This window comes from Paroedura picta, chromosome 17 (assembly GCF_049243985.1).
Source record: "Paroedura picta isolate Pp20150507F chromosome 17, Ppicta_v3.0, whole genome shotgun sequence".
Taxonomy (NCBI): Eukaryota; Metazoa; Chordata; class Lepidosauria; order Squamata; family Gekkonidae; genus Paroedura; species Paroedura picta.
Genome location: NC_135385.1, coordinates 20,853,565 through 20,868,948, shown reverse-complemented (window position 1 = coordinate 20,868,948; position 15,384 = coordinate 20,853,565). Strand labels below are relative to the sequence as shown.

At 48.9% G+C, this 15,384-nt stretch overlaps 1 protein-coding gene across 3 annotated transcripts in view; it reads left to right on the top strand.

Moving 5' to 3' along the window:
• The window catches only part of SMURF1 (SMAD specific E3 ubiquitin protein ligase 1), a 38,260-nt gene that overhangs the window by 18,564 nt on the left and 4,312 nt on the right, over window positions 1-15,384 (top strand). The window contains exons 4-17 of one of the 3 annotated variants that reach the window (XM_077316538.1): window positions 8-141; window positions 244-309; window positions 1,966-2,041; window positions 3,057-3,301; window positions 4,449-4,533; window positions 4,764-4,910; window positions 5,568-5,769; window positions 6,330-6,433; window positions 9,390-9,504; window positions 10,998-11,176; window positions 12,032-12,169; window positions 12,284-12,404; window positions 13,416-13,617; window positions 14,828-14,903. In XM_077316538.1, coding sequence (XP_077172653.1) covers window positions 8-141; window positions 244-309; window positions 1,966-2,041; window positions 3,057-3,301; window positions 4,449-4,533; window positions 4,764-4,910; window positions 5,568-5,769; window positions 6,330-6,433; window positions 9,390-9,504; window positions 10,998-11,176; window positions 12,032-12,169; window positions 12,284-12,404; window positions 13,416-13,617; window positions 14,828-14,903 — 1,890 coding nt within the window. Of the gene's footprint in view, window positions 1-7; window positions 142-243; window positions 310-1,965; window positions 2,042-3,056; window positions 3,302-4,448; window positions 4,534-4,763; window positions 4,911-5,567; window positions 5,770-6,329; window positions 6,434-9,389; window positions 9,505-10,997; window positions 11,177-12,031; window positions 12,170-12,283; window positions 12,405-13,415; window positions 13,618-14,818; window positions 14,904-15,384 lie in introns of all 3 variants that reach the window. The other 2 variants (XM_077316537.1, XM_077316539.1) reach the window with 2 other exon arrangements.

The window sequence follows — 15,384 nt, the reverse complement described above, 5'->3', positions numbered from 1 at the left end:
TTTCCAGGTACGTTGGCAAGTCCGATTCAATCACCATCAGTGTCTGGAACCACAAGAAAATACACAAGAAACAGGGAGCTGGCTTCCTGGGGTGCGTCCGACTCCTTTCCAACGCCATCAGCAGGCTAAAAGACACCGGGTGTAAGTGTGTGTAAATTGCAAAAGGCTTCTTAAGCGCTCAGATTTGTGATTTGCTTGATCGGGTCGTCCTTTGGCTAAATCTGTTTAATTGTTCACTTTCAGACCATCGTTTGGATCTATGCAAACTAAACCCCACAGATACCGATGCGGTTCGAGGCCAGATAGTAGGTAAGGGAGGGTGGGGGAGAGGAGCTGTAGTTCTGGTGGGGGGGAAGAGGCCATCTTTTGGAAAGACAGGACGGAAGGACATGCCTTGAGCGGGGTGGCTGATGCTATTTGGGGCGGCCGGTGCAGGCTGCTTCGAATCCTCCAAGCCGGTTCTCTTTCTGTCCGTTACTGGTTGAGTTGGAGCATGCAGAGCCTGTGCCACTGCTTACCTGCTAGTTTCTGTGGAGAATTCCAGTTGCCACTGCTGCTGTGCCAGTCCTGGACTGCTTGGGGTCTTCCAGGTTATCCCAGTAAGCACCTGCTGAGGATCAATCACCCAGACTAGCTGGAAGGGTCCAAAACTTGAACGGATTCTCTCAAAAAGCACACGGTGACCTTCTTCTGGAACTCCTCTTCTACAGAAGAAAAAGGACTCCGTTCTTTGCCAGTTTTAGGAAGCAAGCAAAACCTCCAGCCGCATATTAAATAACCTCGGGGCATTCAGAGTAGCCTGCTAGTGAGAGGCTCAGCTGGACTTTTCTTCCTTTTCTGCAAGATCGAGGAGATGGCTCCTAATAAGGCACAACTTTGAGAAAGATTTGTTTTATGAAACGGCACAAATGGGGGAGCCTTATTTTTAGTCACTTGTTTGTGTGGGTTTGATTATTCTTCCCAGGTGGATAGCTTGTCAAAGTCACAACTGGCCAGCAGATAAAAATTTAGTGTAAGGCTGATTTGCAGTGTTCTCTGCTCCGGCTGTTAGGTGAGCTTTATTTCCCCCACTGCGCATACGGTATTTATGTGGCTTTCCTGTAAACTGAGTTGCTGAATCGTGACTTCTTTAAGTGGCTCAGCCCATCCAGTCTTCTGCGGGGTGTTGCTCTATTTTGCTTTCTGGGAAATGCGCATGGAAAGCAATGGACGAATGAGGACGCTTTCTCTGAAGTAGCACATGCGCAGCAGGCAAAAATATTCACGTCCGTGGCATTTAGAGCCATCTAGTGGTAAACATTTGGCTTCCAGCCTGCCTTTGAAAGAGGCGAAATCATGGCAAATGGTATAGCGTACCTCAGTTTTAAAAAGAGAGATTCTAGTGGACAGCCGTCTTGGTCTGAAGTAGTGCAACCAAATTTGAGTCCTGGGGTACCTTTAAGGCCAGAAAAGATTTATTCAAGGCACAAGCTTTTGTGTGCATGCACAAATGTTCGTTGGCCTCAAAGGTCCTGTTGGACTCAAATTTTGTGGTGCTCAATTTTAAAAGCATGCAACAAGAAATCCCGGTCTTACCTGAGCTTTGTTGCACATGAATTGATGTTTTAAGCCCCAATGGTAGCTACTATTTTTAAGCATCTGTCGGCATAAACAGAAGCTGCTGTTCTCGGGTGCATCATGCTATTCATTAAAAGACTATTGAATTATCGGAGTGTCTGCAGCATGGTTTAAGAGGGCTTCAGCAGCGTGCCTGACCCAGCTACCTGCTTCTGTAAAGGAAAGACTTCACCACACACGTATACGATAATAAAGATGTTTTTAAGAGCTCTAGGGATGCTTGCTGTGTTGAGCTCAGCTTCTTTAACCGGTTTGTCGCATTTCATCTGTGGGCTTGCTGGTTTTTGCCTAATCTCGGTCCGGGCTGCTTTGACTTTTAATTTTGGCTCTCCTTCCTTTTTGTTCCAGTCAGCTTACAGACGCGGGACCGGATAGGCACAGGCGGATCAGTCGTCGATTGCAGGGGGCTGTTGGAGAATGAAGGGTAGGTACCCTCCCTAAGGGCAGTGTTGCCATGGGCAAAATCACGTTTGACCAATATCCTTGGAAACATGGGGTGGGCCTCTGTGGTATACACAAGAACCATCGTCCTCTGTTAGTTGTGGTGCTGCGCCACACAGTTTGGTGTAGTGGTTAGGAGTGCGGACTTCTAATCTGGCATGCCAGGTTCGATTCTGCGCTCCCCCACATGCAGCCAGCTGGGTGACCTTGGGCTAGTCACAGCACTGATAAAGCTGTTCTGACCGGGCAGTGATATCAGGGCTCTCAGCCTCACCCACCCCACAGGGTGTCTGTTGTGGGGAGAGGAAAGGGAAGGTGACTGTAAGCTGCTTTGAGCCTCCTTCAGGTAGGGAAAAGCGGCATATAAGAACCAATTCTTCTTCTTCTTCTTCTTCTTAAACCTTGCCCCGCTCATTTGACGTTTGCTCTTGGACAGCTTTCACAGTAAGGCTGATAGAGCAGTGGCCCCTCTGTTCACCGTGCTGGCATACTCCTGGGACTCAGGGATCTGCTTGTAGATGGCATCATGACCCACAGTCCCATTTTTGGTCCAGTTTCAGTGTGGTGCAGAGAGACTCCAACTGTGTTCCTTCAGTCCCCTGCACTTGCATGTCCCAATAAGAGCATGATAGCCCTTTCTCCCTGTGTGGCCCTGTGCAGTCAATGGGCTGTTTAATGCCTTCTTATTCCCACAGTGCAACATACAGATCAGACTGGGCCACCTGCGTAGGGGCGGTCTAGCTTACTTTACAAAAGAAAATGGTTGCGCTGACTTTGAAGCATAACAACCTTTAGTTCCCCGGCTGTTGACGTGACCAGCGTCCCAGAGGGAATACCTTGTTGCCAAGCGATTCTTCGTTTTAATCAAGACTGTTTGCCTGCCCTGGCGGGGGGGGGGCATGCATGCTTCAGGAGTTCAAACATTCTCTTAAAGGCCGCCTCCGCTCTGCTGACATTTCCCGACGTTTCTCTGACGGTACCGGTTTCCCCACTTTCAGAACCCTTTATGAAGACTCGGGGCCTGGAAGGCCGCTGAGCTGCTACATGGAGGAGCCGGCCCCGTACACGGACAGTACCGGGGCTGCTGGAGGAGGCAACTGCCGATTCGTGGAGTCTCCCAGCCAGGACCAGACGCTGCAGTCCCAGCGGTTGCGGGCTCCTGACGTGCGAGGCCACGGACAGACTCCCCAGAACAGGCCGCACAGCCACCAGTCGCCATCCCCTGACCTGCCCGAAGGCTACGGTGAGAGCAGTTCTCTGTTGCGACGCAGCCGAGGCCTTCTGTCACGTTCCACCCACTGCGTGTTCCATTGGGCAGATACCGAGTGTGAGAGTAGAGGGAATAAGCTGTGATCGCTCAGTAGGAGAGCTCTTGCTTTGCATGCAGAAGGTTCCAGGTTCAGTCGCTGGCTTTTTCCACCTGGGCGCACACAGGTAGCACGGGGGCAGAAGCAGAACGGCCCACAGGCCCTGCTGGAACGTGCCCCTGTTACGTGTGCTGAGCCTGCACCTCTGCCTGCTTCTTAAACTCAGTTGCCGTGAAGGCAAAGCCAGGCCAAGGTCGGTGGCAAGAGTGCACAAAGCAGCTGCCGATATTTGCAGTAGTGCCTCATGGATGCTGGCCAACTTCTCCAGCCACTAGCTCCTTCACTGATTTTGTTTCTCAAGAGCATCCCGCCTCTTTTCCATCCGTGGTTTTCGCTCTGAGCTCTCCTGGCTGCATTTGCCAGTCTCCCTCTTAAGAGCATTGGATTTGCGCCCCCCCCCCCACACGAATAACATAGCAAGAGCTCCCCGAAGGGCATCCGTACCCAAAGCCTAACTTTTTCGAGTCTGCATCTGGCTTTAGTGTCGTAGCATGGAACAAGCGATAATTACCTGAGAGCCACCTACGAAACAAGCCACATATGAGAAGCTGTGGTGTGACATTTTTAATCGGGATGGCTCAGCCAAAATGTGTGCACTTTTTTTTGGGGGGGGGGGTTCATCCAGCGTGCAAAAAAACCCCTCTGTTTGCATTAATTGAGGCCAGCGCAGGGTGAAATACATTGGAACATTGTGTGGATTGTAGTCTGTGCATGTGTAATGTTGCTGTCTCACCCTGAACTCTTGGGAATAGAGTTGGTGACAATTTTCTCTGGGGGGGGGGAGCAAAACAGGTTCTTGGAAATGTGCAAGCTTCATCAGTGGTCTCTGGTGAGATCCTTCTTGGGCTTGCTATGCTTTTCAGGCATCAGTGGAGCACACTGTGCATTTTAAGTACCTACAGCTGAGAAAATGAATATTTCCAAGTCTTCAGGTTCCCGGCTGAGCCAATAGATGTTGCAGCTTTATTGGCATTTGAAATTCCCACTGTAAACTCTTTCCTCTCCCGCCCCTTTCCTTTTTAGAACAAAGAACAACTGTACAGGGACAGGTTTATTTTTTGCATACGCAGACTGGCGTTAGCACGTGGCACGACCCCAGGATACCAAGGTAATACATCTTAATATGAGCTTCTCTGGGGTTGGGCGGGAAGTTAAACCTCTGAGCACATGTGAGTTTTGAAAGATGCGTGCCCCATCAGATAGCTTTGTGATAAACCTTATTCGTTTCCTAAATTATCACCTTGGACATTTCCTCAGCAGCAGAGTATAACATGGGGCATAGCTTAATAAATAATACTTTAATAATAATAAAGTATTTTCCCGTTCTGCTTTTTGCAGAGACCTTAACAGTGTGAATTGTGACGAACTCGGACCTCTACCGCCAGGTTGGGAAGTCAGAAGTACAGTGTCTGGAAGAATATATTTTGTAGATCATAACAACAGAACCACCCAGTTCACAGACCCAAGATTGCATCACATAATGAAGTAAGAAATCCGTCTTAACACTGTTTGCTCTTGAGGTTCATCCTCTTAGCAGCCAGTCAGGCCCCATCAGACAAAAAGTGGAAGAATTTTAGTTCTAGCTGGAACTTGTAGACAACACCTTATTGAACCTTTTTTTCCCTGCATTTGGGGCGAGCTCGGTTACAACCTCACTAGTGCAATATCTACTTTGCAGATGGAATGTATCATTTTCAATCCTCAGTATACCCGGCTAAAAAGGATTAGACAGTAATGGATGGGGCGGGGGCATGGCTCAGTGGTAGAGCATCTTGCTTTGCATGCAGAAGGTCTCAGGTTCAATCTCGGGCATCTCCAGTTAAAAGGACCAGGTGGGAATTGATGTGAAAAACCTTCACCTGAGACTGTGGAGCTGCTGCCAGTCTGAGCAGACAATGCTCAGCAGTTGCCAGAAAAGAGACAATTTGTGAGAGGAGTTTTGAGGCTGTTGAAATGCTGAGACATAGATAGCCAGATTTCCCAGTCTTATTATGGGCCGTCATGAGTTGCAGTGGTCATTCTTTAAAGATAGGACAAGTTTGTCTCCTGTTGCTCCTTCAGAAGACATGAAGGGGCCGAGTCGCAACCAGCCTCCTGCTTTCCTCAGAGATGATGTCTTGTCTTCCTCTTTCGCTCCCAAAGCCACCAATGCCAGCTGAAAGAGCCCAACCAGCCTTTGTCCGTGCAGAACGAGGGGTCGTTGGAAGACAACGAGGAATTGCCAGCGCAGAGATACGAGCGAGACCTGGTGCAGAAGCTCAAGATCCTTCGGCATGAGCTTTCCCTCCAGCAGCCCCAAGCTGGCCACTGCCGCATCGAAGTGTCGAGGGAAGAAATATTTGAGGCATGTAGATTCTCGTTGAAGACAGTGCAAGGGCATTGTTGGAACAGCTCCTGGATTTGGGAGGGGGGAGTTAAGTGCTGCCTGAGAAGTTTCAGTCGGCTGGCCTTGGACCTTTATTATATCGGGCTAAATGTATTTTTAAAAATGCCTTGGAAGTACTGTAGCTGTATGCAGTTGTCCACGACCCGCTACGAAAGATGCTGTTCAAATTACAGAGGCGGCACGACTCCAAGAGTAATAAGAGAAAGAAATTTTAAGTGACATGTGAAAGGGAAATAGAAGCGCATCATACATGACATATTATTGTGGACAGATTAATTTAAAGAAAGGTGAACTTGCTACAGCTCCAAGGCGAGGCAAGAGAAGAGACAGCAGAAGTCCTATATAAGATTAAACAGAAGGCAGGCAGTGGCCAAAGATGTTCTATAGCTAACCAATGAGAGGTCGAATGTAGCTGAGTGAGGGAATTCTCTTGACTCTTTTCTTCCCAGATCCTCTTGCATGCAGCGTTAATGGCCATCCCCTGACAACAACCTTACTTGTTTTGTTTCCTTGTACAGGAGTCATACCGTCAGATAATGAAGATGAGGCCCAAAGACCTGAAGAAGAGACTGATGGTGAAGTTTCGAGGCGAAGAGGGCTTAGATTACGGTGGCGTGGCCAGGTAAAAACCAGACATGGGAATCTTAATGGAGAATTCCTCTAGACAGTAGGGACAGAGGAAGGTCTTCATTGTACCAGTTACCATTAGTAATGGAGGAGGAGGAGGGAGGCTTCTGAGTTCCAGGTGGGTTAGAAGCTGTATGGACTTGGAAAATAACCCATTTTTCCCCCCAGTTCTGCATTCATTTTGCTGTTGAACTCTTACTGTTTCTCTCCCCACGCTGGTCCCTGTCCACTCAGAAAAATTACGTCTTCCCTGCCCACCCAGAAAAATTATGAATTAAGTACTTGCTGGTTTCCATTTTGTTTGTTTGGTGCGTCCTTTTAATTCTCTCTGCTGCATTTGACCTCAAGCCCTCTGGCTTGCAGCACGATGACGCATCATGTAGGACTTCCAAAGCTTTCAGCAGATGGGATTCGGTGCTTTCTTGGGGTGTGGCTTTATAGAGTCACCCCCACTCCCATCCCCACCCTCCACCTCTTACATAGTGTAAGTTTTCTTCTAAAACTTTCCAGGAAGGAGATAATATCCGAAAACAACCAAAGGCCCGTGGCACCTCAAGGACTATTCAATATGTTGCGTGGTGCCTTTTTACAGGCCGAAGATCACAGTCCCCCTAGTGGCTTCCTTACTCCGCAATAAACATCTTGCCTTGACGATGCTACAAGGTGCTAGGTTGTGTGTGTTGCTACAAACGAACTGCCGCTGTCTGTTTGGATTGTGTTAGGGTTTTTATACGGGCTTTAGAACTTGTTCCAGCAAGTTCCATCGCTGTGATAGGGTCTCCTCTCCCAGGACCCTATTTTTGAATGCCAATTGCTGTCTCACCTCTGAATGACCGCTTCTTAAGTCTGGTGGTACCTCCAAGGGTCAGACCTTTCCCTGACTATTGCCACCCCCCAGTTTAGCCTTCTTTTGTCTTAAATCTACTGATGTCTTCTCTAATCTTAAATTCTGTAGCCAGAATTCTTGCCTGGGAGCTTTCCCCTTTTGACTTTTGACCTCCTCCCTTGCCACCACTGGCATGTCGCAAGAGTTTGTATCTTGCCTCCGCTTTATAGCTGTCTAGACAGTTGCTGAATGATCCAGCCTAGCTTGCCCAAAAGTCTGCTCAGTTGGGGGTGGGATGGGGAATCTGCGTTGTGCAACTGAGCCAGGCGATTATCCCAAGTAGTCGTTCATAGCACACTGTCTCCTGCCCTCCGAGTTACGAAATCGCCCAGTCTGTGGAGCGGCCTTTGGTGACTCAGAGCCTCAGAAATGTACTTGTTATCCATCTTGCTCAGCAGCTTCCTCTTTGTCACTCATCCCAACGCTGTCTGGAGACTGTTGATTTTTTCAGTAGCAATTACAGGAACAAAAGATACAGATAAACAGAAGTGGATAATTACTCAGCACTAATTCACGGGGAAACTTAGATGTATTAATTAGTCAAGGCTCCCATTGTGCAGCCGTCTACTCCGTCGGTTTTCGGAAGAGCGTGCGGTCTCTTTTCAGAGGCTTGAGTTTTTTTTGTTCACTATCAAGAATGATACGAAAAAGCGGCGTTAAAAATACATTTCTAATCTGTTCCGTATCCTGGCTCCTTACTCCATCTTCTCTGTAAGTTCAAAAGAATCCAAAGGAAGCTAGCAACACCCCCTTTTCGGAGCCTGAGTCAGCTTAGCTCAGAAGGCTTAAAAAATAAAAATAAAAAGCTGCCCCTTTAGACTTGACTTCCCAGCCCCGCAAATCTTCTAGGATCTTTTCAGCTTTAAATGACTAGCTCTTTTTTTAAAAAAAAAAAGAAGCACCTTGTAGATATGGTGGTGTATCAGGCTCGCCAAAAAGGCAAATCAGTGGGTTCTACATCAAGTCAAGCCTGAACTCTTCCTAGAAGCTAACAAGACTGAACTGCCATCATACCTCGGTCACATTATGAGAAGACAAAAGTCCCTAGAAAAGACAATAAGGCTAGGAAAAGTTGAAGGTGGCAGGAAGAGAAGGACAGTCCAACATGAGACGGATCGCCTCAGCCAAGGAAGCCACGGCCCTCCGCTTGCAAGACCTGTGCAAGGCTGTTAATGATAGGTCATTCTGAAGGTCATTTTGTTCATAGGGCTGCTTATATATATATATGTGCTTATATATTGCATAAGCACACATTAGGCAGTCCGTAATGGGAAGTGAGCAGATCCCTCTGTGCTGTAGTTGTCTTGTGGGGAAGCTGAAGAGGAGGTTCTGTGAAACTAGAGTGCTTGTTCTTCATTTTTTTAAAAAGTCTTTTCTTAGTTTGTCTCCAAATGTTTTGCTGCCTGGATTTCCCCTTTCCCCTTTTCTGCTGAAGGCAGCATTAACAGTGCAGTATTTATTTATTTATCGTGGAGCATGTGCCACACAAGAGATGTTCTGAGGGGGTTTGCCACTGCTTGCTCCCCGCATCTTTGGGTCACTACTAAAGAGCATTTACACTTGGTGATGCTAATATTTGTAGACCACTGTATAGTGGATACCATAGAAACATTTGGAGATTGAAGCACATACATATTGCCATAGGATTAAGGTCATATCCTTCTGATATATGATAAGAATTCCTTTAAAGAGGACTTATTATTAAAGGTTAAAGAGCACCTTACATCACTGATGAAGATACCGAAAACGGAAAAATACCAAGGAGTTCGTTTTGATGTTTTGGAGGTTTGAGGAATTGTTTATAGGGGAATAAGCTGTTCTTTGCCATCGCTAGCTTGAAAATCATTTCATTTGCTTGTATTTGCTGACGGGTCTTCACCTGTACTATCTGGGCCAGGAACAGTACAGTGTCTGAGCTTTGCATTACGTGATGGGATGGGCTTCTCCCTTTCTCCCAGAAAGAGGATTTAGGAGAGCCTGTCTTCCCTGTCAGCTGCACAATGCTAAACATTTTTCTGAAACTTCCTTAAAAATAAAGTTGTGTTGTTGTTTTTTTGTCCTGCAGGGAGTGGCTGTACTTGCTCTGCCACGAGATGTTGAACCCCTATTACGGCCTCTTCCAGTACTCCACGGATAACATTTACATGCTGCAAATAAATCCAGACTCCTCGATCAACCCCGTAAGTGAAATTTCAATGCAGAGCCTCGTGGGCGTGGCTCAAAGGCGCGTTTTAAAGAGACCGTCTCCCGGGAGAATAAGGCTCGTGGTGCGGGCTGGTGGCGTCAGCCGTTTTGTGAGCACACTCCGCCTTTAGGCTCACGGTTCTCCAAAAGCAGGCATGTGAAATGGTCCTGGGTTTGAGTGTGCTTAGGTAGGGAGGGGTTTCAGTTGCAATTTGAGCTTTGATGTTCTGCTGTTCAAGTGGCATGAAGTTGGTACATGTGCCCAAAGCTGTAGGCACAGCATTTGAGCTTTCCCTTTCCGGACTGGCGGCACCATATCGAAGGGCTGTCTTTTTCTGTTGCTTTTCCAGCTGACGCCAAATGTACCAGCAAAAGTAAGTAGGGGCGAGGAAATGTGCGGCTTCAGCCCCCTAACGGACTAATGTGTAGAGCCTCATCTTTTCCGGTCCAGGAATAATTAAAGCCATTCCCCCTTAACTACCTTTTCTGTCGCTTCACGCTAAACGTATCTAGCTGCCTGTATGGTCACTCCCTCCGGACATCCACCACGGGTTAACAACGGATTATTGTACAGCTGATTATTGTGACAGTGTTCCTAAAGCCCTAAAACGTGGTTCGGCTTCTTCAAGGCGATTGCTGAAGTACACACGTGGTCGGCCAGAAAGTGGTGTATAACACATGGCCATCTTATCCCCCCGTTTGCCTTGGAGAGAAGTGGGCTGTGGGTTTTTAATGTGTTCAGCAGAAATGGTAGGGATCCAGCACACTTAACTGAGAGACCCAGGTGCCAGAGGCATTCCATTCATTCATTCATTCATTCATTCATTCATTCATTCATTCATTGGCTCGTGGCGGTTCACAATCACATAACATACAATATCCATGAGAGCCAGCTTGTTGCAGTGGTTAGGAGCATGGACATCTAATCTGGTGAACTGAGTTTGACATCCAGCTGGGTGACCTTGGGCTCACCACAGCACTGATAAAGCTGTTCTGACCGAGCAGGAATATCAGGGCTCTCTCAGCCTCACCTACTTCACAGGATGTCTGTTGTGGGGAGAGGAAAGGGGAGGCGAATGGAAGCCGCTTTGAGTAGAGAAAAGTGGCATATAAAAACCAATTCTTCTTCTTCAGTCATATCGGGGCTCTCTCGGCCTCCCCTCCCTCACAGGGTGTCTGTTGTGGGGAGAGGAACGGGAAGGCGACTGTAAGCAGCTTTGAGACTCCTTTGGGTAGAGAAAAGCGGCATATAAGAGCCAGCTCTTCTTCTTCCTCTATCCAATTCCATAAAACCATAGACAACAACATAGCTGCCTAGCCTTCACCTTGAATTCCGTACAAGGGAGTTCATCAATTTCTCCTCCGGAGAGCTTCAAGCACTTCATTTAATTAAACTCCTCTTGCACTCGCGGCGTAGATCGAGCCACAAGATGTCAGCACCGGGCCGCTGTGCCCTCCAACGAGCCTTGTGCGTCGGCATCTCTTGCAGGACCATCTGTCTTACTTCCACTTTGTCGGTCGGATAATGGGCCTGGCCGTGTTCCACGGGCACTACATCAACGGGGGGTTCACAGTCCCGTTCTACAAACAGCTGCTGGGCAAGCCCATCCAGTTGTCCGATCTGGAATCCGTCGACCCAGAGCTGCACAAGAGCCTCGTTTGGATTTTGTGAGTGTCCCTCCAATGGGGGGGGGGCGGGGAAAGGCGGGGCGGGGAAGGAAGCAGATTGGTTCGGTGAGTTTCTCTTGACTCACATCAAAAGTGGATTCTGCAGAGGACACCCCCCCCCAAGTAATTATAGGACGAACCATTAAGCGCTTATTAAAGCTGTCAGGCAAAAGAAAGGACATCTTTACGGCCTCCTAAGACATCCTGGGCAGGGTTGGTGGATGACTTCCAACCATTTGAGGTGAAAGGAAAAACTGTGTGTGTTTTCAGGCTCAGGGAGGAAGCCGTGCTCTAATTAGAGCCCCCCCCCCCCCGGTTATCATTCATTAAGAACTGTGGTTTTATTGTAATGCTCAGTTCCTGTCGGGCTGCTAGGCCCTTTTTCACACACGCTGCAGAATTAGTGTTTGGATAGTAGGTAAAGGGGAAACCTTCGAGATGTCTGAAATCCAGCAGGCAGTACATCAAATGGCTATATTTGGAGGAGAGTAGGGAGGTGGTGGCAGAAAGCGCCCCGTGGGGTCTTCAAGGGAAGAGACATTCTGTGGGGTGGTTTGCCGTTGCCTGCCTGGGCTTCCTTGGGGGGTCCCCCAACCAACCACCAGCCAGGAAGGGCTCTGCGTACTTTCCGAGATCTCTTGAAATCGAGCAGTAAAGTCAGGGAAGAAGGGAGGTGGTCTTTATTATTTTAAATACGTTTTCTGATAAAGCCCTCCACGTGGTTTTTAGCACTATATATACAAATAAAGCTATAATGTTCACCCTGTCCAATGGGTAACTAGGCTGGGAGTGCGTGTGTGGGTGTGTGAACTGGCAGGTGGAAAACTCACTGCTGTTTCTTTGGCTTGTTGACAGAGAAAACGATATCACTCCGGTTCTGGATCACACTTTTTGCGTGGAGCACAATGCTTTCGGCAGGATCCTTCAGCACGAGCTCAAGCCCAACGGCAGAAACGTCCCTGTCACCGAGGAGAACAAGAAAGAATATGTCAGGTAGCCGGGAGGGGGAGACCTCCTTTGGTCAGTGCTTCCAGAATTTGTGGTTCTTCTGGAATGTATGGTTCTCAATTTTATTTCTCTCTCCCCCTCCCTTTCCTACCCCTCCAGGCTGTACGTTAACTGGCGGTTCATGAGAGGAATTGAGGCCCAGTTCCTGGCTCTCCAGAAGGGCTTTAATGAACTCATCCCTCAACACCTCCTGAAGCCCTTCGACCAGAAGGAGCTTGAGGTATTGCAAAACGTCCTCATTCGGACGGCTTCCTCTTCTGATCGGGGTGGGACCCGGACGTGAAAATTGCCATGTTAAAATCCTTCTCCCCTGTGCATGTCGAACAGGGCGGCAGGGGCAATTCTGTATGAAGCAACTGATAAACTGGGCTTGGGGGCTGCTTCCTGAACCCTGGTGTTTAATTTTCAGGTTTTCCGGTATCAGTACTCCACCTTGCCCTTTTAGCGCCGATAACCTTCAAGGCAACTTGCAGGGCCCTGGCCGGGATGGTCCAGGCTAGCCTGATTGCTTCCGTTCATGGAAGCTAAGCAGGGACGGCCCCCCAAGGAATGACAGGCAAAAACCACCTGTGACTCTCTCACCTTGAGTTGGCCGTGGCTTGATGGCAAAAGGGGGGGGGGGACGACACCCTTGTGTTAAAAACATCACTGTAGGGTAAAAATAAAACGAGCAAGAAGATTAAATAAATTAAAACGGATTGAATAAATTAAAACGCATCTCACAACTGGCAGGATGCCTGATGGAACAGCGGGTCTGCAAGCCACCCGAGAGGGTGTTGGATGAGTTTTGGGGGTGGGGGTGGGTGGGATTCCATCACCTTTGCTGCCGCGGAAACAGCACGTTTCCCTGGGATAGGCTCAGCTGTCCCACTGGGAGGATCATGTCAAAGTCACTGCTCTAAAATGTTGGGGCTGCTTCTGCTGGGGTAATTTGTTTGGGGGACCTCACTCTTGTAAAGACGTCCTTTGAGCTCACGCATGGCCGAGATAACTGGTGACTTCCTAGCTCCTGGGGAATTGCATTCCCGCTTATTCAGATCGGGCGAAGCGACAAACTGCAGTTTGTTCCCTGGAATGTGAGCAAGACCACGAACCGCAGTTTGGCGTGTTGGTTTGGAGGTCACTGTGAGAGCCCAGCTAATCATTGGGAAAGGGGGCCGGGGTGCAGTATCATCGGTCCGGCCGCTTGCCAACTAAACTCCCCCCCGCCCATCCCCGCGTCCTTTGACAGCTCATCATCGGAGGCCTGGACAAGATCGATCTGAACGACTGGAAGTCCAACACGCGGCTGAAGCACTGTGTGACGGACAGCAGCGTCGTCAAGTGGTTCTGGCGAGCGGTGGAAGCCTTCGACGAGGAGAGGCGGGCGAGGCTGCTGCAGTTCGTGACGGGCTCCACGCGGGTCCCCCTTCAGGGCTTCAAAGCTTTGCAAGGTGACTGCTGGGGGGGCTGAGTTAGCCTCCTTGAGGGGGCGGGGAGGACTCGGAAGTGGGATACTTCACGGTCTGGTGGAACCTCCCAACTGCTGTTAGGCTGGTGGTTTCCCGCTTTGTTGCCGTTGCAGAAACATATCGCTCATGTGACGCATGGCGTTGTCTTACGTCGATCCGAGCTGGAGGTCTGTCTAGCCCGGCGTTACGTGCTGCGATTTGGGAGCAGCTCTCCAGGGTCTCAAGCGAGAGGAGCTCTCCAGTGATCCCTTGAGTCCTTGAGACCTTCTTCCTAAAAAAAAACTGAACTTTGCCACTGAGCTTAAGGCCTTACTACAGTATATTAAAATGCCCTTGCAAGGGTTCCCAACATTACTTTGGCAGCTGCCGGAAGAGCCAAGGGGAGGAGGAGTCTAGAGAGGATGTGATGTCACTTCCGGGTGTTGGCCCGGGGATTTCTCCTAATCCCTGTGGTAAAGACCATAAAGACCAGGGGAAATGCCTAGGCAGAGTGTCACGCTGAAGGCCTCTACCTCCCCTTCCTGTCGCTCTGTTTCTTGAGAGGGAGGCAGATGCTGGGGGCAGGAAATTTCTCACTGGGCCGGGAAGTTGACTCTTGGTGTTTCCCACCAACCCCATGGCTGTGTGTGTGTGTGTAGGTGTAGCCTCCAAGTGAAGCATGGGATAATGCCGGCTTATTTCTATAGCTTGGCAAATCCCCTCTGTCGCAGAGCGTTTTCGCTTGCTTCGGCTCAACGCCTTTCCATCCAAATCTCCATACAAGGGAGATTTGCCAAGATTCCTTCCGAAAACAGACTATGCACTTGTGAATCAAATTCTCCCGGCACCATCCAACCTATCTGACCGGGTTGCAAGGTTCATTGAACCTCTTTGCAAGGTCCATTGTCCAGCGAAGCCATATTATACCTTTTACACCGAAATGGAGAAACCATTCAAAAGACCTGATCTGCCAATTTCGATAAGGATGCCGAGGTCGCTTTTATTAGGGCTGAATTTCTGTCTCCAGTCTTTAAATTTGAACTGACTGTTGTATCTTGACTTTGTTTACCTTGCTAATCTGCTTTATGCCAATAAAGGTATTGTGTGGCTGTTTGTGTGTGTGAGGGTGTGTAGGTGTAGGGGGGTAATAGATGTGGAGTGGCCGTGTTTGTGAAGGGCCTTAACTAGAATGTCTCTTTGCAAGGTTCTACAGGCGCAGCAGGGCCCAGGCTCTTCACCATCCACTTGATCGATGCAAATACAGACAACCTTCCAAAAGCTCACACCTGGTAAGGCTGCTCAGGTGCTCAGTGCTTGCAGGCACCCTCACTTGCGCCATGCCGGAGTTATCGGAAACCCCTTGTGCCGAGCTGGCATTCTGGATGCCTCTCGCCACGACATCCCTGCAGGGTCACCTTAAGTCGGCTGCGACTTGATGGCAAAAGCAAAAAATGCCGATGGAAAAGAAGCAATTTGTTTTGGGAAATTGCACGTATAAGCACAAGAGCCTGTTCGTGTTTTCCCAACCTTTTAAGTATTTCAGGGCATGATTGATTCAAGTGGGTAGCCGGGTTGGTCTGAAGTTTCACAATAAAGTCAGAGTCCAGTGGCACCTTTAAGACCAACAAAGATTCAGTTTGGTGTAGAGAGCCAGTTTGGTGTAGTGGTTAGGAGTGCGGACTTCTGGCATGCTGGGTTCGATTCTGCACTCCCCCACATGCAGCCAGGTGGGTGACCTTGGGCTCGCCATGGCACTGATAGAGCTGTTCT